The sequence below is a fragment of the Podospora pseudopauciseta genome, chromosome 6, assembly GCF_035222475.1.
Source record: "Podospora pseudopauciseta strain CBS 411.78 chromosome 6, whole genome shotgun sequence".
NCBI classification, from domain to species: domain Eukaryota; kingdom Fungi; phylum Ascomycota; class Sordariomycetes; order Sordariales; family Podosporaceae; genus Podospora; species Podospora pseudopauciseta.
The window spans coordinates 946,932-971,388 of record NC_085895.1 but is presented as its reverse complement, the minus strand read 5'-3'; the positions used below and the strand labels follow the sequence as shown (position 1 = coordinate 971,388).

Below are 24,457 nucleotides of genomic sequence, written 5' to 3'. Positions count from 1 at the left end.
TTCGGTTCCGGCATTTGGGGAAGCGTAAAACGGTCGCCCCGCGAAAGAAGGGAAAAAAAAAAAAAAAAAAAGGAGGGAAGGGTGCGGGCTGGTGGCGGCGGCGGCTCCATTCTGCTGTGCCGCTGGCTAAGACGGACATATCCACGTGGGATGAACACCTGTCTGTGCATGGGTTGGGCTCAATGAGAGAAAGAGATGCCCAGAGATAAACAATTGCTTCTTTTCGCTTGAATCAACCCACGAGGACGGGCCCGGCGTGGGTTGAGAACGACAACGGCCCCGGCTTTTCGGGACCGGGGAAGCAAGCGAGACAGAACGGAAAGGCCGGCATATTTTACACTTGGAAGATCTTGTGCTTCTGCGGAAGATCATACTATTTGTCAATGGGAGGGGCCTTTGTCCCTTTGTGTAACTCCCACGAGGACAGCTGAAGCTGGCCGGCTGCTCTGGGCGGGAGAAGGAAGGGAGGGAATCAGCTGCAGCATGCTGTGAACAACATGCAGCAGCAAATTTCCCATTCTCAGTAAGCAATCTCGTCCCGACTTTTTCTCCTTCTGGTGATAAGGTTCTGACAGTTTGTTTTTTCTGCCTCGCTCTCGCTTTCGCAAAGTCTGGTTCTTGCATTTTCATCGAAACCCCAGAAGTCTGGGTTAGATGCACGTCAAGGGGGGGCAGGCAAGGCAATGGAAGCGCCCGACCAAGCATTTCCCACAGCTTCATGTGGACACCGAACAACCCCGAGACCGAACCCCTCCCATCCATATCATCACCAACAGTATGAACCCCGGCGTCATGGGATGATGAACGGATTTGATGCGTGGTGGTATGAGTGTGCAACTCGAACCAACAACAACCAACAACCCAACCCAAGCAAGCCAAAAAGCAAGGTGCTACGCTAGCGTCGTCTTGCGCGTCTAATTCATCTGGTTCTCTTTGGGAAGCATAAACGTGACGAGCGGGAGCTGGCCAACCAACGGTCGGTCTGGGGATCTGCATGATGGGTTTTGACGACATCGTGGGTTCGGAGCGGGCTCCGCGGTGACTTTGCCGGCCGGGTTTGTACCTTTTCTGTCATTTCTTTTCTTTTGGTGTTCTAATATTTGACCAAGTTTGGTGAATAAACGTCAACGTTATCTGGCTGAAAAGACCAGTCGGAGCATGCCCGAAATCCGGGGCCCGCGGGGCGCAGCCAACGCCGGAGTTATACGACGCGACGATTTGCACTCTGGGGTTGAAAGACTGGTTCCTGGCAGCAGGCCACGAATGAAAAGAAACGAGAACCTGTCTCACCAGAAGAAGAGACGGGAGGATCCCCTCGCCCGTGTACCTGGCCTCGCCTTCCCCAGACTTCACGTGAACTCAAGGCAAAGTCCATATTTTTGGAATCATCGCCCAAGATTCCAAGACCATCTCCTTCCGTTCTACGCCACCGGCCTCGCCTTTGCTGTCCTTCTCTTCTGAAGAGGTACTGAGCGTGGAGATTCAACCAGGGGGGCCAAGCATGTCTGGGGTTGATGAACTCCTTGCCCCTTTACCCTCACCAGACCTTGCATCTGATGAAGCCTCGACGGTATCATCACCCCCCACACAACCTTCCCCCCTTCTCCGCCTCCGTACATGTGCATTCAAGACAGACACGGGGCCAAACTGTACGCGTCAGGCACGTTCTTGATGGGGAACATCCTGGCGAGAACAACAGACCATGGAACATGGATGAGAATTGGGGGCGAAAGAAGGTTAAGGCTCAGAAAAGATTGCGGGGAGGGATATTACCACCTGTCTGGGTGGGGTTTGGACCCGACGCAGGTCAACGGCGAGAGTGTTCAACCCCTAGCTGTTTTCAGCGTGAGAAAAGGGGTCCGCTGTTGGAGGAGCGGTCGGTGGGTTCTTTCTCTCTTTGTTTCCATGCATTGGTGGTGATAGGGGTTTGTGGAGAGGGAACAGGTTGTTCGTCTCTTCTTGTTCCGGTGAGAGTAAGGAGATGGTGGCGAACGAGAGCCTTGTTTAGCATGACCCAGACCTGGGAGCCAGTGTCTAGAACTCGCGGGTTGATACCAAACACGTGTGCGGTGTGGTGTGGTGTGGTGCTGTTACACATTGTGTTCAGGGTCTGGGCGGGCGATCACAATTGTACAGGGGAGGGGAAGGAAGGTCAGTTGATTCCATTTTGCTCATGCTTTACTCCGGGCTAGGTGGTAGGGTATGGTCTCTCTTGCTCGCTATATTCCTCGTTTTATTCGTGTTGAAGCCTGGGGAGGATGACATACGGTTCATGCTATCCTTTCAAACCCCTTCAAGTCGTTCGTGATATTCAATGCCGGCTGGCTGGCAGCCTCGGACTCAGTCTCTTTCATCTTCTTGCCCTCTTCCAGACGCGCATGATAGCGTACCTTGCTCGGCCTTCCCACCCCTGACTCCCCGAGCCCCAGGTCGAGGTGAAGGATTCGAACCGAGTCCGACTTGGTACATACCTACCTACCAGGTGGTGGGGAAATCATCTTGAATATATTCAAGTTAATTCTTCCAATAAATTCAGCAGTCTGATAACCGGACGGACGAACATCGGAGATACACCCCATCACCAATATGGAAGTTTCCGCAAGCTTTTGGTGGCGATATTTGGTGTTGGTGTTGTGCTGCTGTGCCGTACATCGCGTCTAATTCCCCCCGCTCTTTCACATCCAAAACTCCAAGGAAAAAGCAACAGCTTGCATCGTGTAAACTACACGATTTGGTGCTAGTGTTGAGTTAACCGCGCGCTTGGGCGCTTCTGGGACTACTGAATCTGTTGTCGTGGGGATGTTGGTGATTTTGAGTCATCGTCTGGGCGAATGGGTGAGGGCGTGAGGGTTAGACGCATGTTGGCTTGGATTTGATGACGAGCTAGCTTCAATATTCAGGCGCGCTGAACTTGTGTTCTTCGTGTCAATGGTTACACAGGTTTGAAACGGATCTTGTTGATGAGGTGACGGTGTTGATGTGAGGTTCGAGTTAGTGGGCCGGACTTTGTGGTGTGATGCTCATGTTGGTGTTGATATGGGGTAACTCGATGGAAGTAAACATTAAACCTGGCTGCTGGGTGCGCCGTAATACCGTTCAAGAATGACGCTTCCCATTGGCGGTGAGGAGATACTGTCGGAGTTTCTTCTGCTGGTAATACAATCTTGTTGATCCTATCTGCCGCCTTATTCTACTTGTTCGCAACTAGTGATCATTGAGGTTAGCCATATCTTCACTGGTGACAATCACCACAGCAAGACTCGGTGGCGCTTCTTGGTCATGTCTTGGTCAACAACTCCAGCTGATGGTGATAGAGCCGTGCTCGTGGTACGACATCTTGACAAGACACCCCAACCCCCAAAGGAGATAACGTCCTCCCCAAACCTACAATCCCCCCAGAAGGAGATAACCCATCGCATCTTGTCAAGAGGTAACACTGCGTCTAATCTGACCATTTACCACCCTCCTCAGACATCTAGACGCGCGTGTGTGGCAAATCAACCATCCCCCCTCGTTTCATTCCTGAGCTTGCAGATATAATTGTTCATCGGTTAGACGAACAACTAAGGGGGTGTAGATAGGCGGGTGATGGGTTAAAAACAACACCTCAGCCAGCCAGCAGCAGCCTTGCTTCGCCCCTCGAGTACCTAACCCTTTGGGGGGGGCTCGACCTCGTCTGATTGATGCTAATTATGAGCTCAAAATATGGAGTTGAAGTGTTTCAGCATTTTGGAAGAAGGATCACGACCTTCCGTTTTGGGAGTATTGCGTAGGAACCAGAATGTCGAATGCAGATCGGCGAGGTGTGTTGGTGTTCTAGTACGCCTTCGGTGGTATAGAAGGATTCAGGGACGGCGATAGGTATGCTGCACTCCTCTGGAAGGGCCGCTCCCGCGCTTATGATATGTCGGGGAAGGGACTTCGGGTAAGGTAGTGAGTTTAGGGTCGGCGACCGACCCGACGGGGAGAATACTTACCAGATGTTGTTCAAGTGTGGTTTCAACTAGTCAGTCTACGGCTCGCGGAAAACACTGAACCGTGAGAATTGAATCCTGCAAGCCACTATGCACACACTTGTGTTTGAAGTTGTCGAGTGATCATGTGTGATGTCGTCGGGGAGTGGTTGAGGGCGGTGGTGGGGTTACATTTCCGGACTCGTTGCCGCACATATCCGGGCCTCACCTGGACGCCACCGGGGAGGAAGGGCCTGGCGTCCCGGGACATGCTGCACCATGTGTTGACCGAGCTGCTTACTCAGCTGTTGACTGCGCTTGCTGCCAGTCATTGATTGTAATACTGTGATATAAATGACCCCCACGCACCGCAGTGAAACATCAAAAATATCAACATCAAGTCTGGTGGTGAGGGTGTGAATTCAGTGTGATGAAGATGGCATCTGATGTCAGGCGAGTGGTACATGGATGGATGTATAACGGCGGTATATTCACACCTGCAAGTGCTGAGCCAATGGTAAGAGCAGCTTCCGATACAGACACAATCCAAGCCTATTGTCAAATTAATGCTGATGCCTGGGAGCTGAACGGCTTGTCACTGCCTTAACTCCTGAGCAGTAAGCACCACCGGAGTGTTAAGCCTTGATCGGCGAATATCTCACACAGTAAGCTCTCAAGGTGGAAAACTGGCCCTATAGAGTTTCGCATCTTGATACCTCGAAGCAGTTATCATATCCTGGCATTGTTCGAGTCGTCAAAATCGCAAACAAAACTGCCGACGTGGAGACGGCAGAGACATCTCGCCAACCGAAAAAGGATCTCTTCCCCTGTCGTCGCTTGTGTATCCACGAACGGGCCGGTTGATACCCACGATTTCCTCGAGGCGTAACTGAAGCAAACACGGGACGTCCCTTACCATTGCCCGCCGCAGACCTGCCATTGGAACCTGCAACTTCGACACCAAGCTCGACGACCAGATGTGCAGAAAGGGCGGAGTTCATCATGAGACCCAGGAGACCTGCATTTCCTGTGAAGGTGGGTATCACCATGACAACTTCGCCCAGCTTCATAGATAGGTTGTGATATGCACGCTTGTGCAACAAAACGGAGACACTGTTTGACATCCATTACAAGGCAGACTTGAGGTTCGAGTTTGCCACCGAGGCGATACAAAGGAACGGTAGGTGATCAAGGGGCTGGTCGATGAGCAGCCGACCGCCAGGGCTTAGATGGTGGGATGAGACCACCAAACAAACACCTGTGGTAAGCAAGCACAACGTGGAGATTGATAGTATGAGGGAACCAAATTACCGAGAATAGAAGGCGTGATATCAAATGAACAATGTGTGCTCATGTAGATCTTGGGACCGTTGGTGATGAACGGACATGTCGTGTCAAAAGAACCCTGCTCTCGCTCGGCAGTTTGATATGGCAGTTTGATATGGCAGGTGAAGGGCTGGAGGGTAGTGTTGAGAGGTGTTTTTTCAGTTGCTGTTAAGGGAAGGGATTGTTGACTTTCTTTGTTTACATGCCCCGTAGATTGCGAGGGGCAATGCTGCGCGGTTTATCCCATCAACACCGGGACATGGTTCATCCTTTCCCAGTTGCAATCCCATGTTAGGCCTCATTGGAAAAGAGCAGTCCAACCCATGGCCTCATAATCGGAGCGCTGGGGCGCGATGAAAGTAGGCGCTGTCGCCGATCTCCTTTCAAGTCACTTCTCGAAGTAATTCTAAATCACGATCTCCTCGTTAGTAGCAGTCCCGTACAGAAAGCAACCATAGCAAACGGGAAGGCAAGCATATCCACCTCTCTCGGTAACATCTTTTGGGTCCTGGCAGTTGACAAACAGGTTTGGGTTGGGCCTTAAGTCCATCTGAGCTTGAGGATAGCATCGCGAGCAAGCGAAAGTTGTGAAAAGGACAGCAACGCCAGACAGCACAGAACTGGATTACAAGAAGAGACAAGAGTTCTCAAGCAGCACGGAATCTGATAGCTTTGAATTTAACAAGAACTCAAGCGGTAATTCGTAACAGACACATTAGCACCATGAGAGACACACGGAATGCATCAAGACCTCAACGCAGTTAAAAACTCATCAAGTGAGGTGGCCTCATAGTCAGAATCACCAAGAAATTCTACTAGCCCGCTCAAACTCAGCGAACTACGTGAAGATACATTTTCCAGTGGTCAGCTACAACAAAACACTCACCAGAACGTATAAACATGCCTGACTCTGCAATCACCCCTCTCTCCTGCACCTCCCCTAAGAAGGGGTATTCTTCGCCTGCGTCCAAAAACTATCCATCTTCACCCTCGCCAAAAACTCCCTCGCCTCCTGATCCGTCTCAAAGACCTTGCTCCCCCACTTCTTGAACGCCTGCGCCTTCGTCTCTCCCTCGAAAAGCAACACACACTTATTCCCCGACAAGTCCTTCAGCTGCCCCTTTTCATCCTCTGGTTTCAACCACTCCCTCACCGTAGCCTGCGTAGCAGTGTTGTACGCCCCAACCTGAACATTCCTTTCCCTCGACGGTAAAGCCTCTGTCCAGTCAATTCTCCTCGTCATCAGCTTCTTGTAGTTGTTGATACTGTGCTCGCCTCCCTCTACAATCACCAGGTTGAATTTCGGATGCATGATACAGACTCCGTTGAGCCCGTTTTGCTGTGCATTCAGTGAGATCTTGTACCTGTGTTGTCCGTTGGCTAGACTGTTGATCTTGAAAACCAGGATATGAATGCCCTTGGCTGCGTCCTTTGCTTGGTTGGCGGCGAGTTTCTCATGCCGCTGCTCCTTTGTCAACTTGCGCTCCTCGTTCGCCTCCAAGTGCTTGTCAAGACGCGCCGCAATCTCCTTCCTGACTCGGGCTTCGACTGCCGTGGGATCACGAACAGCCTCGTCACCGAGTACACGCATCAAATTCTTTTGTTTGACCTTTGGCGGGGGAGCTTCCATGAGACCGAGTTTCATGAGGGTTTGCTTTTCTTTGAGATCGGCCATGCGCCTGTTTCTCCGGAGCTTGGCCTGTTCCTTTGGCGTCAGGTACATTGGCTTGGGCTCATGGGCCAGCTTCTCTTGTGGTGGTTCGATTGCAACGGGATGCTGGATATATAGAGTGATGATACTGTCGGGAGTGTCGATCTTGAGCGAGTCTGGGAAGCCGCTGTAGTCCTTGCCGTCGATAAGACCTTCGTCCCACCATTCCAGATCTGGGGGGGCTTCCACCACAAATGCCTTCTCCACGTCGCGGTCTTCGTCTAATCCTGCCTTGCGTGCTTGATCGGCGATTCTCTTCTTCATTTCCTCCAGCTGGGCCTGTCGTCGGAGGGCTTGTGCCTGGGCGATGTATTTTCCTTTCTGGTTGAAGATGAGCTGTCGCGATTCTCTTGCCTTTCCTGTTGGGCCATGGCTTGGCTCGAGATATGGGTTTGGTCGAGGGCCATCGTTGGAAGATCCGGGCATGCCAAAGGGCTTTGGTTTGGAGTTCTTTGAGGAGTCGGGAACCGGCCGCTGGCCATGAGCTGATCGAGATGAGTCGGCGGGTTTGATCGGGGCGCCAAGGTCAGCGAGGGCCGGATGTAAAGGGGTGTTGAGTCCAAGTCCACCCTTTGCTTTGGAACTCCCGACGGCATTCGCAACCCGTGCCTTCAGGGCGGCAAGTCGATCGGCTGCTGACTCGGTTTTCTGGATTCTGGAGGACGGGTCATGACGGGGACCAAGTCCGCCGCCCATTTGCTGATTGCGGTCCATGGCGGCGCAGTGTGCAGCAGGTGATGGTCGTCAAAGGAATTCGGCTGTGGTTCGGTGGGTGACTCGGTTTACACGTTGCGAAGACCGGTTTGAGGACGGTTGGGTGTGCTTTGGGCAAGATGACAATCTTGGGGAAGATGATGCGCGACGAGAGCTTGCTTTGATGCGCTGCAACGACCTGAGGTCAGTGTCCGGCAGGCAGCCAGAAGCGGCTTGGCATGAAAGCGGTGGGCATGCAATGCATGGATAAACTGTCCCACCCTCTATTCTGCCTCGGTCCACCGCCAAAAAATATTCTTCCCGTCTCAGAGCTCAGCTCCAATTCCCCACCAATTGCCTGTGCAGAGAGAGAGCCATAGCGAAGAGAAGCTGCCGCTGTTTTTCTGCCTCCTTTCGCGACAGCGCGTCTCTGGCCTCTACATCACCAAATATTCCGGTTTCTGTCTATCATGCGATCTGAGTAGCGCGGTGCTTCGCCAGATCGCCCAATATGAACATTTCACAGCCCGTGTCGTCGACTCTCGACAGCGTCGACTTCCAGTTCCTCACATCCGACGAGATCCGCGCAGTCTCTGTCAAACGCATTGAAAATCCCGTCACCTTCGACACACTTCTCAATCCTGTTCCAGGCGGTCTCTATGACCCAGCTCTCGGCTCATGGGGCGATGCGCCGTAAGCACCCTCGGCTTGTTCTGCAATGCGCCGGCTTTGGCTAATCGTTTCATGTGTGTAGATGCCGCACCTGCGGTCTGAACCAGGCACAATGCCCTGGTCATCCAGGTCATATTGAGCTTGCTGTACCTTGTTACCACCCAGTATTCATGGACCAGGCTTTCCGATTCCTTCGTTCCATGTGTATTTACTGCCATCACTTTCGAACGGCCCGCCGCGAGATCCACCGCTTTGCCTGTATGCTCAAGCTTCTTCAGTACGGCTTGCTCCATGAAGCGCAGCTGGTCGATGCCATCTCCGAGAGCGAACTCGGAGGAGAGAAGCTCAAGAGCATGAGGCTCCCCGACATCCCCAACATGGACGACGAGGCCGAGGACGAGGGGAGCACAACAGATGTCACCATGAGAGCTAGAGAAGCCTATGTTCGCCAAGTGTTGAAGGAGCACAGGACACGCCTCAGTGCGGGCGATATCAAGCGAGCGAAGCACGAAGGTGCGGCCGAGATGAGGAGAGCCTTGTTGAAGGAGCTCTTCGCCACGTTAGTGAAGGAGAAGAGATGCAAGAGCTGCGATGGCATCAGCCCAACGCTGCGCAAGGACCGCTATGTCAAGATCTTCGAGCGCGGCCTCAGTTCCAAGGACAAGGCCACTATGGCTCAGGCTGGGCGAAAAAGCCGCGACGCCTTGACCATGACCAACAAGAACAAGAAGGATGCCGACGGTGAGGATGAAGGTGTTGCTGATATGGAATCAGAACCAGAACCAGAAGATGAAGGAGAGGGGGATAGTCTCGACGAGGGCGGTGATGTGGCTATGAAGGATGCCGAAACCGAAACCCAGACAAAGTCGAAAACGAAAGCCTCAGCCCCCCAGCGCTTCCTCAACTCGATGGAAGTCAAGGGCCGCCTCGACCTCCTCTTCCAAGCCGAGCGGGAAATCATGTCGCTGATTTTCAACACTCGTCCACCGACCAAGGCTTCTCGCTCGAAGCCTATCACCGCCGACATCTTCTTCATTCACACGCTCATGGTTCCTCCAAACAGGATGCGCCCAGAGGCTCGGATGGGTGAGAACCAAATCACCGAAGCCGAGCAAAACAGTCTCTACAAGAAGATCATTGAAAAGTCTTCCGCTGTTGGACAGATCTCTAGAGAGATTGCCCTCGGGAAGAAAGCCGTCGTTCAGGAAGGCAGGAGACCACGGGATCTGAACCACCTTTACCAAGCCTGGACTGAGCTTCAGGAAGCTGTCAACAGTTTGATGGATCGCGACAAGAACCCGATCCAGGGTAACGCTGGCAAGAGAAACGAGGAGGGTATCAAGCAGAAGCTTGAAAAGAAGGAGGGTCTGTTCCGCAAGAACATGATGGGCAAGCGTGTCAACTTTGCCGCTAGATCAGTCATCAGTCCTGACCCCAACATCGAGACGTCCGAAATCGGTGTCCCACCCGTCTTCGCGGTGAAGCTTACTTACCCAGAACCTGTTACTCATTTCAACTTCAAAGACCTCCAACAGGCCGTGATCAACGGTGTCGAAAAGTGGCCCGGTGCTGCGGCTATCGAGAACGAAAATGGCCAGGTTGTCAACCTGCGAAACAAGTCTCTGGAGGAAAGAGTAGCTCTGGCCAACACGCTTCTCGCCCCATCAACCAACTCCTTTGCCAATCTCAGGGGCAAGAAAGTACTCCGTCACCTCACCAACGGTGATGTTGTCTTGATGAACCGTCAGCCTACACTTCACAAGCCATCTATGATGGGTCACCGTGTCCGTGTTTTGCCAGGCGAGAAGACGTTACGTATGCACTACGCCAACTGTAACTCGTACAACGCCGATTTCGACGGTGACGAGATGAACATGCATTTCCCACAAAACGAGATTGCTCGTGCCGAGGCTCTCCAGCTTGCCAACACAGACAGCCAGTACGTCAGTGGAACAGGCGGCTCGCCGTTGCGCGGTTTGATTCAGGACCACTTGTCAGTCTCTGTCATTCTCTGCAACAAGGACACTTTCTTCAGCAAGGGCGACTACATGCAACTCGTGTACGCCGGTCTCCGCCCCGAAAGTGGGCACATCACGGGAGAAAAGATCCTGACAGTACCCCCAGCCATGATCAAGCCAAGACCACTCTGGACTGGAAAGCAGGTTATCGACACCGTTCTGAAGAATATCAAGCCGGCCAACTGTGGCGATCTCTGGATGCAGTCTGGCACCAAGATCAAGGCAAGAAGCTGGGGCGACCATTCTCCTGAAGAAGGCGAGGTCGCAGTCCGGGATGGAATTCTCGTTCACGGTATTCTGGACAAGTCACAGCTCGGTTCCAGCGATGGCGGCCTTGTCCACGCTGTTCACGAAGTCTACGGCCCCGGCGTCGCGGCTAAGCTGCTGAGTTGCCTGGGTCGCCTCCTCACACGCTATCTCGCCATGGTTGCATTCACTTGCGGAATGGATGATCTGCGTATGACACCAAAGGGCGAACAGGACCGCAAGGAGTTGATCAAGGAAGCTAAGCATATTGGTCTCGAAGTTGCGGCCAAGTACGTATCTTTGGAGGAGCAAAAGCCAACCAAGGATGACCCTCTGCTTCTGGAACGCCTCGAGGAAGTTTTAAGAGACGACAAGAAGCAGGAAGGCCTCGAGTTGTTGACCAATCAACGGGTCGCCAAGCTCTCTTCCGAGATCACAAGAGTCTGCTTGCCCGCCGGTCTCGAGAAGCCTTTCCCCCACAACCACATGCAGTCTATGACAATCTCTGGTGCCAAGGGTTCCACTGTCAATGCCAACCTGATCAGTTGCAACTTGGGACAGCAGACACTAGAAGGTCGTCGTGTGCCCGTCATGATTTCAGGTCGGACTCTACCCAGTTTCCGCCCCTTCGACACAGATGCACGGGCTGGTGGCTATATTGTGCAGCGTTTCTTGACTGGTATTCGCCCACAGGAGTACTACTTCCATCACATGGCCGGTCGTGAAGGTCTGATCGACACAGCCGTCAAAACGTCGAGATCCGGTTACTTGCAGAGATGTCTTGTCAAGGGAATGGAAGGCTTGGCTGTCTCTTATGACAGCTCTGTCAGAGACTCTGATGGGTCTGTCGTGCAGTTCTTGTACGGTGAGGATTCGGTCGATATTACCAAGCAAAAGTATCTGAACGATTTCGAGTTTGTACTGCGCAATCTGGACAGTGAGCTGCCACAGTTGAGGTTCCACGAGGACGGCACTCAAGCACTCTTTGAGAATAAGGATGAGATCATCAAGCGGATGAAATCGGCCATCAGGTCGATTGGCACCCGCAACCCACAAGACCCCGTCACGTCCAAGCTTGAGCCTTCCCGATATGGCTTTGCCACTTCGGAGAAGTTCTTCAACCGCATGATGGACTACCTCAAGACAAACAAGCACGGTTTGATCAAGGAGAAGGGATCCAAGGAGAAAGCCGGCCAGATCTCCCGCAAGACCGCCGAAAAGATCCTGGCAGCCAAGTATATCAGGTCTCTTGTTGAGCCCGGCGAGGCTGTCGGTATCACAGCAGGCCAGTCTGTCGGTGAACCTTCGACTCAGCTGACGCTCAACACGTTCCATTTGGCTGGTCACAGTGCAAAGAACGTCACACTGGGTGTGCCTCGTCTTCGTGAAATTCTCATGACGGCCTCTGCCAACATCAGCACTCCATCGATGACACTTGTTCTCAACGAAGAGCTTTCGGAACAGGACGGTGAGCGGTTCGCCAAGAGTATCAGCGTCCTGCCTCTGTCGCACGTCACCAAGGATGCAACTGTGGTGGAAAAGGTCGGGGTTGGCATCGCCCACAAGGTGGCCAAGACCTTTGATATCAGACTGCGCTTTTTCGAGAGTGAGGAATACTCCAAGATGTACGCCATCTCGATTTCCGATGTGCTCGGAACCGTAGAAAAGAAGTTCATCCCGCTGCTTTGCAAGATCATCCAGAAGGAGCTCAAGAAGATTGACAAACAGAAGGGATCTGCATCGGCGCCTGAAATCGGTGTCAAGGTTGGCACTATTGAGACGGCGGCGGCAACCTCTTCGGGCGACAGGGAGGCTCGCGGTGGTGACGATGACGATGATGACGACGACGAGGATGATGCCGGCGGTGCCAAGCGGAGAGCCAACCGGTCCGAGGCTGTTTCTTATGGTCCCAACGATGACGACGACGATGCCATTCAGAGGCAACTGCAGCGGGAGACTGAAGAGGCCGATGATGGGGAGGACGATGACGAGGCCTACGGCGGCAGCCCGCGACCCGAGCGCCGGCGCGACGACAAGAGCCTTGAAGCTGAGGCAGCCTCCCGTGTCAAGGAGAAGAACGAGGACGTAGCATCGTTCAAGGCCGATACTGTCGGCGGCGAGTGGGTCAAGTTCACCCTCGAATACCCAGCCTCCATGCCCAAGCTGCTTATGCTCAACCTCGTCCAGGAGGCGGTCAACAAGGCCGTCATCCAGGAGATTGCGCACATTGGCAATGCGACCCTTGAGCCTATCAAGAAGAGAGATCCCGCGACTGGGGAGGAGGTGATCAAGGAGCTGCTGGTCCACACCGAGGGTGTCAACCTGAGGGCTATGCAGCTGTATGCTGATTACATCAACCCCAACAAGCTCCAGACCAACGACATTGCCCAGGTGCTCGAGTTTTATGGTGTCGAGGCGGCGAGGGCGAATATTGTGAGGGAACTGTCGGGCGTTTTCGACTCTCACGGTATTGCTGTCGACAAGCGCCATTTGAGCTTGATCGCCGATTACATGACCAGGAATGGCGGGTTCAGCCCTTTCAACCGCATTGGTTTGACGGGCAATGTCTCGCCTTTTACCAAGATGAGTTATGGTATGTTTTTTGTCGTCCTGCCCTCTTTTCTATGGTCAGATGCTAATATTGTCTGCGATAGAAACTACCGTCGGCTTCCTCAAGGATGCGGTCATGGACGGTGAATGGGATCCCCTCATGACACCTTCGTCGAGACTGGTTGTGGGTAAATTGGGTGGCTTGGGAACTGGAGCGTTTGACTTGCTCACGCAGGTACCGACTGCTCATGGAGTGGCCAATTTTTAGAATCTGCGGGGGGGGGGGTTGGGGTGTTGAGAGAGAGGTCGGTTGTATATAGTTGATGGAACGGGTTTGGTGGGCTTGGCATGGGGCATGGTGTTGTTTGGTAATGTGAAAAGGTACTGCGTTTGATCTAGTTAATAAATCGAGTCAAGGTTTTTGATTTTAAACGGGTTGGCTATGCGTTTGGTGCAGTTTTGATGGGCGAGGATATAGTCGTCTGTGGGATATGTGGCCTTTTTCTTATGCTTAAGAATGAACAACCGGGTCCTTTTGCTTGGAAAACTACAAGCAAAAACGTGTTGATCTCCCCGACTAAAGACCTACTTTGATATTTCCCCCAACCTCACCCCTTGGCAGTCAAGGAGTCGACAGGACTCTACCGAGCTTGACCTGTCCTCTACCTGACCAATCAAATCTCAGTCTTTCTCCCATCTACCAAGGTCAATTTCTAGACTCCAACCCTACAGGCCTGACTGTGGCAGGCTTAATATATATCACCACACAGCACACCAAACGACTAGAGCACGTCTTGTTTTGTCGTCCTCACATCACGTCTCATCTCCACGCCGCCTCTAGCTTCACCAGACCGACGCCAGGGAAGCAAATCCCCACCTATTCATCAAGCGCTTCAGTACTAAGTAGGGTGAAGGTGGTGCCCGTCTTGGTCGGGGGAGAGGTCACTGTTTAACTGCGAGGATGAGTCACTTGGGAGCGCTGCTGGGTTGGGGAGCGCTGCTGGGTTGTAGAGCGGCGAGACGCGGGAGGGAAGGGGAAAATCCACTGCGAGCTGGTCTTGTGGATGGTAAAAGGTAACAGTGCAGGGGGGGCAGAGGGATCAAGGCGAGGCTATCACGGTGGCCCTTCGTGGCGACTTGAGGCTGTGATTTTTGGGAAGGGAGGGTGGTGTGTTCATCTTTGCTCACTGACGAGGTATTAATGGGATGTGATGGGAGGTGCAGAGGGATAGAGATGTGATGTGTGTTGGGGAGAGCAGAATGAGATTTTGGGGCGTAGGATTAACATAGGTGTGGATGAATGAATATCGAGGATACCTTCCAGGACTAACGGGCTCATGCTTCAAGATTGAAGCAATTGTGGTTCTCATTCAACTATGTGGGAAATACAAACTCACGGGTCTTCTATTTGGACCTATCCCAATGTTTCGACATTGTTTTTGTCAATTTCCCCCTTTGGCTACGGGAAGAATTGATTTGAGCCCAAGAGGCGTTGATGATGTCGTCAAGTGTGGATCCGACGAATGGATGGTGCCAGACCCCAGCATAATGAGGGGCGCCACCGAATGACAAAGACAACTTCAAAGTGTGCCCATATCATATCATTTGGGTAAGATAACGAACAGCTATGTTCCCTCTGGAGCTTTGTTCAAACTTGATCAAGCCGTTGTGCGAAAGGTTGCTTTGTCGGCAGTTCACCGAAGCCTGGGCTCGGGTAGATGACATCGTCTGCGGAGCCAGCATTGGGCTTTTGGCTCAAGGTACCTACTACATTCCCAATATTAATCCTAGATAGACTTTGGGGGCGTCACCAAAGAGAGAAGAGTCCTGCTATAGAATTGTATTGTCATACCGGTTGAAGTTGAACACATTTCCCTGCGCACGTTCGATCAACATTGTCTTTGCTTTGGGAACAATTGGCTGATAAGAAGCGATGGCTAAACAGCAGCTTCTCACTTCCTTAAAGCCTCTCTCTACCACCCAACAGCATGGGCTGATTTTATGGAAATCTCTAGCAGCCGTTGATATCGAGCAACGTCTCATCTCATCGTCTCTCTCATGCTCAGACTCTTTAGAATGTCTTTCCATCAAAGCCATCGGTACCGCGTTTCCGTCCCCGCCTCCCGCCTCTCAGAAATGCGGGGGAGTTCCTCGGCTTGAACGACCAGTCAAGTTGGGGTAGAACGGCTAGGGGATAGCGTCGGCCAGCCCCCCGGGACAAGGGGACGACGTCAATCGAGTAATGTAGATTAATATAAGTTGTTGACCTAAGGGCGCACCCTTTGCTTGTATTCACTGCATTGTTTCATTACCTGCAGTTATTAATTTCTAAAAGATATCAAGGTACCACCGCTGCACCATTCCCTCCTACCGTCCATCACCACCACCACCACCATCTCACTCACCGGTGTCTAACATAATGCTAACCCGAGTACTCCAGATGGCCACCAAACCCAAAATCACCCTCTTCGTTGACACCGTCAGCCCCTTTGCCTACGCAGCATACCACATCCTCCGGGTACCTTTCCCACCTTCTCCCTCCATCATCTCATATCTAATCCTCTTCTCATGTTAGAACGACCCAATCTTCCGCAATATAGAAGTAGAATACATCCCCATCTTCCTGGGGGGCTTGATGCACAAATGCGGTAACACCGCTCCCATCAAAATCAAGAGTATTTCCTCCCCCCCCCCATTCCTTTCCCTTCCCCCCCTCCCCATTTCAACCTTCTAACCCCCCCCAGACAAAGACAAATGGATAAACCTCGAACGCCTCCGCTGGTCCACCCTCTTCTCCATCCCCATGTTCCCCGGCCTCCCGCCCGACTTCCCCGCCCCTTCCCTACCCATAATGCGCTCCCTCGCCACGCTTTCCCCCGCCCAGCTCACACCCGCGCTGGACCTCCTCTTCAAAAAGCACTGGGCCGACGGGGTAGCTACGCACAAACCGGAAATCTTGAAAGAGACCTTGGTGGAGCTGTTTGGGGAGGAGGAAGCGAGTAAAGTGTTGGAGAAGGCCAAGACTGTTGGGAAGGAGGCACTGATCAGGAACACTGACCGGGCTTTTGACGAGGGGGCGTTTGGGCTGCCTTGGTTTAGTGTGACGAATGCTAAGGGGGAGAGGGAGGGGTTTTGGGGGGTTGATCATTTGGGCCAGGTGGTGGGGTTTTTGGGGTTGGAGGGGGAATTGAAGACTGCTAGGAGGGGGGAGGGGACTAAGGGGTGGAGGGCAGTTTTGTGAGCTGGTGGTGGTAGTCTGACCGGGATTGGGGAGGGCAGGGTCGGCGTGAGGGTGGTGAGGCTTGGATATAACTTGGATATTTTCTTGGGATACACGGCTAGGAACAACAGAGCGTATTGTTCAGAGTGTCAGACACTTGTTGGTGAATTTGAGCTGTTGTTGATGGTGAAATCATGGATTGTTTTGAGACCAGCCTCAAACGTGTGTGTGTGGTTCTCACGTACATCACATCACCATGATTTCAGTCTCATAACGCCACTACCATCACGACCAATTCACCCAACCAACTCGTACTGTGCCCCCTCTACCAGCTGCTCTAACATTAACCACCATAAACAACCCCTTCCCCCCCCCCCTAAAGAAATGCAACCCCAAGATGATATCGCAAACTTGTATGCATGTAGTCTCTGCCAGAAGTGAAGACCCAGCCAACCACCACCAGCCCACACCCATCAGCACGGCCGCCGCCAATCGTCGGCCCTCTCCTCGCAATATGCAACCATTCCAGATCTGAAAATCATGTACTCTGCCCCAAGCTATATCGTGTCTCTTATCCGAGACACCACAACAGCTCTGATACCGTCCACCTCCAAAGACCATCGAGATAACACTCAAGATCAGCACCTTACGACTCTACACGGAAAACTGACCTCAGTAGTCCACACTCCAAATACCATGGACTTCCTTAAATCTGTCCAAATCTGGCCACTTGTCTACTGCCCCATCTCCTACTACAAGTGAAATCTCTCTTCACATGCAAGCATCATCTCCATCATGACCATCACCGCCCCCATCCTTGATGACTTCACCCTTCAAACTCCACATACTATCTCTTCCAAACCGTGCCAGAGTCTCGAGCAAAAATCACACCACAGTCTGACATCCAATCCCACACCCGCGTCCTGTCCGGCCAAAGCAACACAGTCCCTTCGCCGCTGTCAGCATCCATCATGGCTCTCCCCCATCCGATGACCCCACCACAACCTCTATCCGTGACAAGGGCAGGGATAACACGCCTCAACGCGATGTGGAGTAAACACGGCATCTGGAATTCATGTTTTGACCTCGCGTCGCGGAGGACCAGAAACCCAACACCAAAAGACGCGTTACGTCAAAGAAAAGAAACAAGTGTTGCCACCGCAGTCAGAGTCACACAAGGTCAAAGCAAGAGAGTGAAATCAACGCTGGCTCTTCAGCCACTGTGTGTAGGTTTTCAGGCGTAGTTTATTATGCCCATCCATCTCCATTCTCGCCAAAGCCCGTGGGCAGATGCAAGAACTCGCGCGCGCGGGGTAATGTACAAATCAATCCCGAGTAAAGAAAACCACCGCAGTGAATAAAAAACCCAAGCACGAACGCCGTTGTCCCCCGTTAATTGCTGCCATGATGATTCCCTTCGTCAATCAAAGCATTCCCAGTGTGAAAAATGTAGTCATAAACCCGACCCCCAAACCCCAAAGCTAGCAGTAGCAGAAACCCATGGTGGGGGAAACGCTTAGTTGCGCTCACCACGGAGGCGGCGGGCAAGCTGGATGTCCTTGCTCTGGATGGTGACGCGCTTGGCGTGGATAGCGCACAGGTTGGTGTCCTCGAAGAGGGAGACGAGGTAAGACTCGACGGACTCCTGGAGAGCACCAATGGCGGAAGACTGGAAGCGGAGGTCGGACTTGAAGTCCTGGGCAATCTCGCGAACGAGACGCTGGAAGGGGAGCTTGCGGATGAGAAGCTCAGTCGACTTCTGGTAGCGACGAATCTCACGGAGAGCGACGGTACCGGGCTTATATCTCTGTAGGGCGATGATGGTTAGCATGTGTAATGATGATGGTGATGATGATGATCAAAGTCGAAGGAGAAAAACATACGTGAGGCTTCTTGACACCGCCAGTGGAGGGGGCGCTCTTGCGGGCGGCCTTGGAGGCGAGCTGCTTGCGGGGAGCCTTGCCACCGGTGGACTTGCGGGCGGTCTGCTTGGTGCGGGCCATTGCGACTTTGTTGTGATGTGTTGTTGATGGGAAAAGTTGATGGAATTTGATGGAAAAGTCGCAAAGATGCGATGCAGATGATGGATTGATGGGCGGGGTGTGGAGTGAGTGAGTTGTGAATTGAAAGGTGGAAGAGGGAGGTGGGGGGTGCGAGGTTTAAGTAGGCGCGGGCTGCAGGTCACGTTAGCGGCTGATTTGGGTTGATCAGCTCGATTGTGCCTGCTCTTTTTTGTGATGCGCAGCGGCCAAAACCGGGGTCTGTTGCAAGGGAAAATGGGGTCAGTTCTGGCAAGCGAAAACACGCCTGATTTTGGGGGGGATTTGGCAACAAAAATGCTGCCGCTGTTGGTGCTGAATTTCTATTGGCCCAAAAACCTGCCACCAAGGCGCAGGGGCCACCGGTGGGATCCTTGCACTAGACGCTGCCGCATTCACTCGCTTGGAAACCAACCACGCAGCGGGGACTGGTACGTACTTTGCCACAAAGAGATCCGCTGCTGGTAAGGCTGGATTTGATATCACAGATCTGAGATGACTGCCGAATTGATTGTTGGTTGCCCCGTCTGTGGATGGATTTTGACAGGAGAAAGGCGGCTGATGCCTAATATCAATAATTTGTGACTGTTGTCAAGTGAATGCAGTTGAGACTATGGATCTGCAGAGCTGTGACTGTGACTGCATTGAAACGTTCAGACAAAGAGAGAGGGTCTGGGAAAAGTTTGCAGCTCTGTTTTTGGCAAGAGCTTAGGCCTGGGCAGTGAATAGAGGGAGCACTTGATAGGTATCTGGCATCAAAGTGAATAATAGACAATTCGTTATCCAAGATTACGGTGGCATCACGAGGCTTCTCGAGCCTTCCTTCAGAGAGCAAAACCAGGCAACTAATATCATGATAGGAGTCATCACGAGCCTCAAGGTCCACGGAAGGAAAGGACCGGGTGGCAACCCCGTATCTAGACCCTCAGTCATCATGGAAAGTGAATACAACCGAGACACCTCGAGAGAAGTCAGGACCCTATCTGGTACCGGCATTTGCCTGGCAGGGCTCAGCAGAGTGAGGAGTCGTCTCAAGTCACAGGCCCATCTACATCCACATGTCATTACGTACTGCCGGTGCCAAGTGTGCAGCGAGTCTCGGGAAAATACGACGGCATCCGCTTCGTGATCTGGGGATGGAACGGGTGGAAGCCTCTGTCATCGAGGCAATCACCTCGGGGGGAGCAGACTTGGGATGCGGGCCGCATCGGATCGATGGCTGATAAGGTGGTTCTGCCCCTCCTGCTGGTACGTATCCTGGGGAGATCCAAAAGACAAAAAATCGAATCTGGACTAGCGCCAGAAAAAAACAGGTGCTTCCCCTTCTCTGCAAGCTCTCGAAAATCGAGACGCGTCTTCCTCCAGCCGTCAGTCGAGAAACAGTTTCAAGGCGGGGTCAACACGCAGTCCAAACACCTCACAAGGGTCCGTGTCTACCTCTAGGAATCCACAGGGCAGGCGCGTCGGGTGTTCCCCAAAAAATCAGGCCAAGCCAAAAATCAAATCGGACCTTGACCCTTGTCTCTCTCCCTGCTGCCCAAAAAAAAAATAAGCCTACTCAGAAAATCAGATCACTGATCCTGATTGGATTGATTCCACGCGCACCCAAAGCCGTGCATGCCGCTCCCGCCTTGCCTTACTTAAAGCCCGCCCTCTTCCCCACGTTCACCTTCTCACCACTCCATCACAACCTCTTTCTCCCACCCAACTTCACAACTTTTTGGTGTCGCGTCTTCAGCCTCGCCAATCTTCCCAAGACCTTTACCCACTTTCACATCTTCACCAACACAACCCGTCATCATGACTGGACGTAAGTTGCCATCCCCATCATCATCATCATCATCATCATCACCATCTCGACCAGCAATACTAACCTTCCCCAACACAGGCGGCAAAGGCGGCAAGGGCCTCGGAAAGGGCGGTGCCAAGCGCCACAGAAAGATTCTTCGCGACAACATCCAGGGCATCACCAAGCCCGCCATCCGCCGTCTCGCCCGTCGTGGCGGTGTGAAGCGTATCTCGGCCATGATCTACGAGGAGACTCGCGGCGTCCTCAAGTCCTTCCTCGAGGGCGTCATCCGTGACGCCGTCACCTACACCGAGCACGCCAAGCGCAAGACCGTCACATCCCTCGACGTTGTCTACGCCCTCAAGAGACAAGGCCGCACCCTCTACGGTTTCGGTGGTTAAACAATCACTGGGAAGTCGTTTACGATTTGCATTTCATGACGGGTTCTTATCACTTATTACTGGGCGCTGCGTTTTTTTCCTGTTTTACACATTTGGGGGCAAATACTCTGGGACAATTGGGATTTTGTTTTATTTTCCTCGCGTTTTTTTATGATGGACGGTGGCGGCGATGGTGTACCATATGGGACGAGGAGAAAGGGGGAGATTGAGTTAGTAGCATCTCTTTGATGTGAAAGCGGAATACCAAACAGCATTACAAATCACTTTTTGCTGTGCCATTTGCTTCCTGACCGTGGCTGCTCTTCTTAACTTTGCAATTCCTGGCGCGCTTCTCTTGTGTTGATCCATGCCATGGTCGCGACACGTTGCATCCTTGACTTGTTGATGGTGGGGGTTTGTGGGTTTGGGATGGGCTCCACATGCGCGTTGCTGTCTGATCTTTGTGCTTGGACCTTTTGAGATTTGGGGAACTTGGTTGAGTTTCTGCTGTGGAAAGAAAAGCAGGGGCAACCCTTCTGGAGTGTCTCGTGTGCAAGAAATCAGGACATCATTTCACATATTGATTTTGCAGTCTTGTTCTACTTATGAAGGGGCAGATGATATCACGAAGAAAAGGGATGTTTGCTGGCTGCTGCTGCTGCCCACCTGCCTGGGCGGTTGTCTTGCAAATCCTTTGTCTGATCTGCTGATGCGGAATATTGATCCCTCCGTTTTGTTCGGTCTGATGCTTTGCGGCTGTTGGGAGTTGTGCTGATTTTTGTGAGAGAGAGAAGTGTGATGTCGTTGTGTAGCCATGATGTAATTGGTTGGATTGGGGGGGATAGGTGGGGCTGATAGGTGTGTCAGGAGGACTTCATCAGAGGTGTTGGATGTGTCAGATGATGGTGGGAGAGTGGTAAGGAGATGGGTTTGGGGCTTTGAAGAAGGTTTAAAGCTTCATACATGCTCTGGCGGTAATTGGATGGTTGAGATTGAGGTTATGTCAATGTTAAGATTGGGTTTTTGAGGTTGGGTTTAGAAATCAAGATGAGAACTTGAATGGACATGAAGGTGTGGCTTGAGCTTATTGTTCGGGTTCTTGAGCTTGGCCTTAGAGTGGAGAGTGTATTATGATTAGAGTGATACTGGGTTGGTTTGATTTTTGTCTTGTAGTGTATGAAATTGACTTGATGCTAGGTTTTGAGTTCATAGTCATATATGTGATGCAGTTGACTTTTCTCTTGCTACGATCGCTCTGCTGCAGAATAATTCATGTCTAGTTTTACTTCACCCTCTATCATGTTTTTCAGTCATAAATTACTCAGCGTGGTTGTCTACGATATTGGCAGCCACATTTTCATGGTCTCAGACATGGACCAGGTAACATAATTTCACCACCACAGGGCGCAGTCTGAAGTTACATGGTTAAAATTACTTTCATTAGATTTCTGGAAGTGAGGGGAACTTCCTGTGTTATCTTTATTCAAATCGATAAACTTTCATTTTTCTTTTCTTTTCATGATTTGGAAATCATCGAATCCAGTTACCAAGGAATAGTTCTTGACATCATGGAAGGTACACGCACGATCCTTGAGTGGAAATCATATGGCTGTAACCTAAATGACATATTTTATTACCTTCCATCAGAAAAAGGCTACGTTTTCACCGTGGTGTTGCGTGGTTTTGGGATTTCATTGTTATTCATGGGGTTGCTCGACACGACAACCATCCTCAACCGTGAAGTGATTCAATGCACACTGGCAGAAATTATGGAAAATCAACGCAAATTGAGTAGAATTACCGAGACATGAGAATTTTTTGGTCGTCGAATCGACCCCATCTACACGATTGACCATGCTGACCCCCGAGCTGTCCACAACCGCAGATACACTAGACGTCTTCAAACCCAACACGAACATTTTGGCTTATCTCTATCAATCGCCACAAACCTCCCCAAAGTAATTTAATATAGTACAAGTCTATCCTTTGGTCACGGCTGGGGCCAGTTATGGGTGACAACTGCAGTGAGGTGTTGTGGTCGTCGAAATCGAGGGCATGGATGCTGGAACGACTGTAGATGATGGACTGCACAATTACTCAGAAGTCCAAAAAATGATCCACCAAAAGGAATCGAACCCTCTGTCTGAGGAGTTCCACCACAGGTGTCGATGGGTCGGGGGTTTGTTTCCGAGAGATCGGAGCAATCCGATCTCAGGTTTAAAGGAATCCACGTTCTGTCGCGGTTGACCGATGAGCCATTTGACCTGGTTACTCCTTTACTCTCAGATACCTGAGTGATCCAAAGGTCGACTTGAATGTCAGCATTCCTCATTGCTACCTGCTGCCTCGGTGCTCCAGCCCGGACTAGGTGCTCAACCACCTACCCATGATCAACCCCACGACTATCCAGGACGATCCCAACTCGAGATATGAACAGCTGGTGAACACTCGCAGTTGACTCATCCAGGATTGATGGTTTATCTCACAGTCGTTCGATCCCATGACAATGTTGGAATCCTGGCGGCATCCATGGACCATTCGCCGCCAAACTACCCGCCATCAAACTTGCGCAGTGCCACGTTGATCACTCAGTCCTTGCTCAACTCATGCAGGGCCTCCATCAACGCATCGCCATAGAGCCACCCACATCGGCGGCTCAAGATCCACAGCGCGGGATGTACATGACCCGGATCCATCTCGGATACGACTGATGCGCGCCAATAAGTCCCTTGGCCTGCTCGACTACCGAGACGAACTACCCGCGTGCCGTCTACTGGTCTTGTATCGACGGAAAATTCTGGAGACTTACCCTCCGTACAGAATCTTCACCAAGGAACAAAGGAAATGACCCCGGCCAATGTCAAACTGGGGTACCGGGTAATTGGATGATAGCACATATAGGTTGACCTATAAGGGAGGAATATCGACGCCGAAGATCCATATTGGCAGGCGGAAGTCACAATTCGCAAAAAAACAACCTGATTACTCGTCCCTACGTCTTAGCCGAATGGCGGAAGCCAATACCTGACTAGAGCAAATAACCCAACCCGCGTGGTACATATGGCCTTTCCCCGCAATCGAGATAAAGCACTTGGCGGAGTTGGATCGGGTTATAAGTCGGGTATGTCTTCCAGAGCCTGATGGCATGACTGACTGAGTACTTGCCGTTCCCATGATTGTCACTGTCACTCTATATAGGGCTGTGATCACTACAACCACGTCACAATTTTCAGCCAGCAGCGACCCTTCCCTTGAATAACACCCGAACAAGGACTTCGAAACACCACCATGTATCTCGTAACCCTCATCCTAGCAGCCCTTACCCTTCTAGCGTAGGCAACTCTCCTTTCCCATACCAAGTGAACTATACTGAGATAATACAACCGCACCCAGCCACCAAACCCTCGCCCAAAAACCAACAAGAACTCTCCCCACCCTCCCAACCTGGCCAACACCCACCCCAGACCCTGGAGGACCTCTCCCGGCATCATGCACCTACCGCCCGACAGCAACCTGGTATAAGACATCAGGCTGTGCGGTGACCTGCGCCACTAGCATCCGTTGCAATGCCGATTGTAAGTTCCCTTATATCGAGGATGTATCTCTTCCCGCTGACAACAAACAAAGTCCCGGTAATCGTCCCCTGCGGGTGCACAAGAGCCTCAGTGGCACCAACGACAACGTCCATCTGCCCCACAGCCTCCGACTGCCAGCAATGTACCACCAGCTGGGGGATCTATGTCACCACGCAGTCGAATTGTGCCTCGAATGCTAGGGTGACTGGCAGAGCTGAGGCAAATGACGCGCACCGCTGGAAAGAAGAGGGGATGGCCAGATATGCAAGGCCTTTGCGGGCTTGA

General features: G+C 52.0%; 8 protein-coding genes across 8 annotated transcripts; 6 read left to right on the top strand and 2 right to left on the bottom strand.

Annotated features, from left to right (window-relative positions):
* QC763_605380 (uncharacterized protein) lies at positions 1 to 3,627 on the top strand. Its single transcript, XM_062914379.1, has 3 exons — positions 1 to 2,485; positions 2,540 to 3,430; positions 3,578 to 3,627. Exons 1-2 carry the CDS (start codon positions 2,315 to 2,317, stop codon positions 2,750 to 2,752), a joined length of 384 nt encoding a protein of 127 aa, XP_062762611.1. The 5' UTR covers positions 1 to 2,314; the 3' UTR covers positions 2,753 to 3,430; positions 3,578 to 3,627.
* A 2,592-nt stretch (positions 3,628 to 6,219) lies between these two features.
* Positions 6,220 to 7,704, bottom strand: prp3 (U4/U5/U6 small nuclear ribonucleoprotein prp3; the record flags this gene model as incomplete). Its single annotated transcript, XM_062914378.1, has 1 exon — positions 6,220 to 7,704. The coding sequence occupies one exon, from the start codon at positions 7,702 to 7,704 to the stop codon at positions 6,220 to 6,222; it is 1,485 nt and encodes a 494-aa protein (XP_062762610.1).
* Positions 7,705 to 8,005: 301 nt separating this feature from the next.
* QC763_605360 (uncharacterized protein) lies at positions 8,006 to 13,638 on the top strand. Its single transcript, XM_062914377.1, has 3 exons — positions 8,006 to 8,376; positions 8,438 to 13,212; positions 13,274 to 13,638. The coding sequence occupies exons 1-3, from the start codon at positions 8,195 to 8,197 to the stop codon at positions 13,435 to 13,437; spliced, it is 5,121 nt and encodes a 1,706-aa protein (XP_062762609.1). The 5' UTR covers positions 8,006 to 8,194; the 3' UTR covers positions 13,438 to 13,638.
* Positions 13,639 to 15,122: 1,484 nt separating this feature from the next.
* On the top strand, positions 15,123 to 16,587 carry QC763_605355 (uncharacterized protein). Its single transcript, XM_062914376.1, has 3 exons — positions 15,123 to 15,687; positions 15,745 to 15,844; positions 15,914 to 16,587. The coding sequence occupies exons 1-3, from the start codon at positions 15,589 to 15,591 to the stop codon at positions 16,408 to 16,410; spliced, it is 696 nt and encodes a 231-aa protein (XP_062762608.1). The 5' UTR covers positions 15,123 to 15,588; the 3' UTR covers positions 16,411 to 16,587.
* Positions 16,588 to 17,582: 995 nt separating this feature from the next.
* Positions 17,583 to 19,643, bottom strand: HHT1 (histone H3.1). Its single transcript, XM_062914375.1, has 3 exons — positions 18,868 to 19,643; positions 18,273 to 18,650; positions 17,583 to 18,199 (listed from the first exon to the last, which is right to left on the bottom strand). The coding sequence occupies exons 2-3, from the start codon at positions 18,390 to 18,392 to the stop codon at positions 17,906 to 17,908; spliced, it is 414 nt and encodes a 137-aa protein (XP_062762607.1). The 5' UTR covers positions 18,393 to 18,650; positions 18,868 to 19,643; the 3' UTR covers positions 17,583 to 17,905.
* HHF1_2 (Histone H4) lies at positions 19,644 to 19,871 on the top strand (the record flags this gene model as incomplete). The annotated part of the gene is made up of 1 exon (XM_062906236.1): positions 19,644 to 19,871. One exon carries the CDS (start codon positions 19,644 to 19,646, stop codon positions 19,869 to 19,871), a length of 228 nt encoding a protein of 75 aa, XP_062762606.1.
* A 357-nt stretch (positions 19,872 to 20,228) lies between these two features.
* Positions 20,229 to 20,868, top strand: HHF1_1 (Histone H4; the record flags this gene model as incomplete). The annotated part of the gene is made up of 2 exons (XM_062906235.1): positions 20,229 to 20,238; positions 20,317 to 20,868. 2 exons carry the CDS (start codon positions 20,229 to 20,231, stop codon positions 20,616 to 20,618), a joined length of 312 nt encoding a protein of 103 aa, XP_062762605.1. The 3' UTR covers positions 20,619 to 20,868.
* Positions 20,869 to 22,937: 2,069 nt separating this feature from the next.
* On the top strand, positions 22,938 to 24,457 carry QC763_605330 (uncharacterized protein; the record flags this gene model as incomplete). Its single annotated transcript, XM_062914374.1, has 3 exons — positions 22,938 to 23,929; positions 23,991 to 24,172; positions 24,225 to 24,457. Exons 1-3 carry the CDS (start codon positions 23,886 to 23,888, stop codon positions 24,455 to 24,457), a joined length of 459 nt encoding a protein of 152 aa, XP_062762604.1. The 5' UTR covers positions 22,938 to 23,885.

Coding starts and splice junctions, on each gene's coding strand:
- QC763_605380 (XM_062914379.1), top strand. CDS start 2,315: ATGCCGGCTGGCTGGCAGCCTCGGACTCAGTCTCTTTCATCTTCTTGC. Junction 2,486..2,539: donor ACATACCTACCTACCAGGTG/GTGGGGAAATCA, acceptor TAAATTCAGCAG/TCTGATAACCGGACGGACGA.
- QC763_605360 (XM_062914377.1), top strand. CDS start 8,195: ATGAACATTTCACAGCCCGTGTCGTCGACTCTCGACAGCGTCGACTTC. Junction 8,377..8,437: donor GGCTCATGGGGCGATGCGCC/GTAAGCACCCTC, acceptor TCATGTGTGTAG/ATGCCGCACCTGCGGTCTGA. Junction 13,213..13,273: donor TTTTACCAAGATGAGTTATG/GTATGTTTTTTG, acceptor TGTCTGCGATAG/AAACTACCGTCGGCTTCCTC.
- QC763_605355 (XM_062914376.1), top strand. CDS start 15,589: ATGCTAACCCGAGTACTCCAGATGGCCACCAAACCCAAAATCACCCTC. Junction 15,688..15,744: donor CAGCATACCACATCCTCCGG/GTACCTTTCCCA, acceptor TTCTCATGTTAG/AACGACCCAATCTTCCGCAA. Junction 15,845..15,913: donor CGCTCCCATCAAAATCAAGA/GTATTTCCTCCC, acceptor AACCCCCCCCAG/ACAAAGACAAATGGATAAAC.
- HHT1 (XM_062914375.1), bottom strand. CDS start 18,392: ATGGCCCGCACCAAGCAGACCGCCCGCAAGTCCACCGGTGGCAAGGCT. Junction 18,200..18,272: donor GCGGTGTCAAGAAGCCTCAC/GTATGTTTTTCT, acceptor ATCATCGCCCTA/CAGAGATATAAGCCCGGTAC.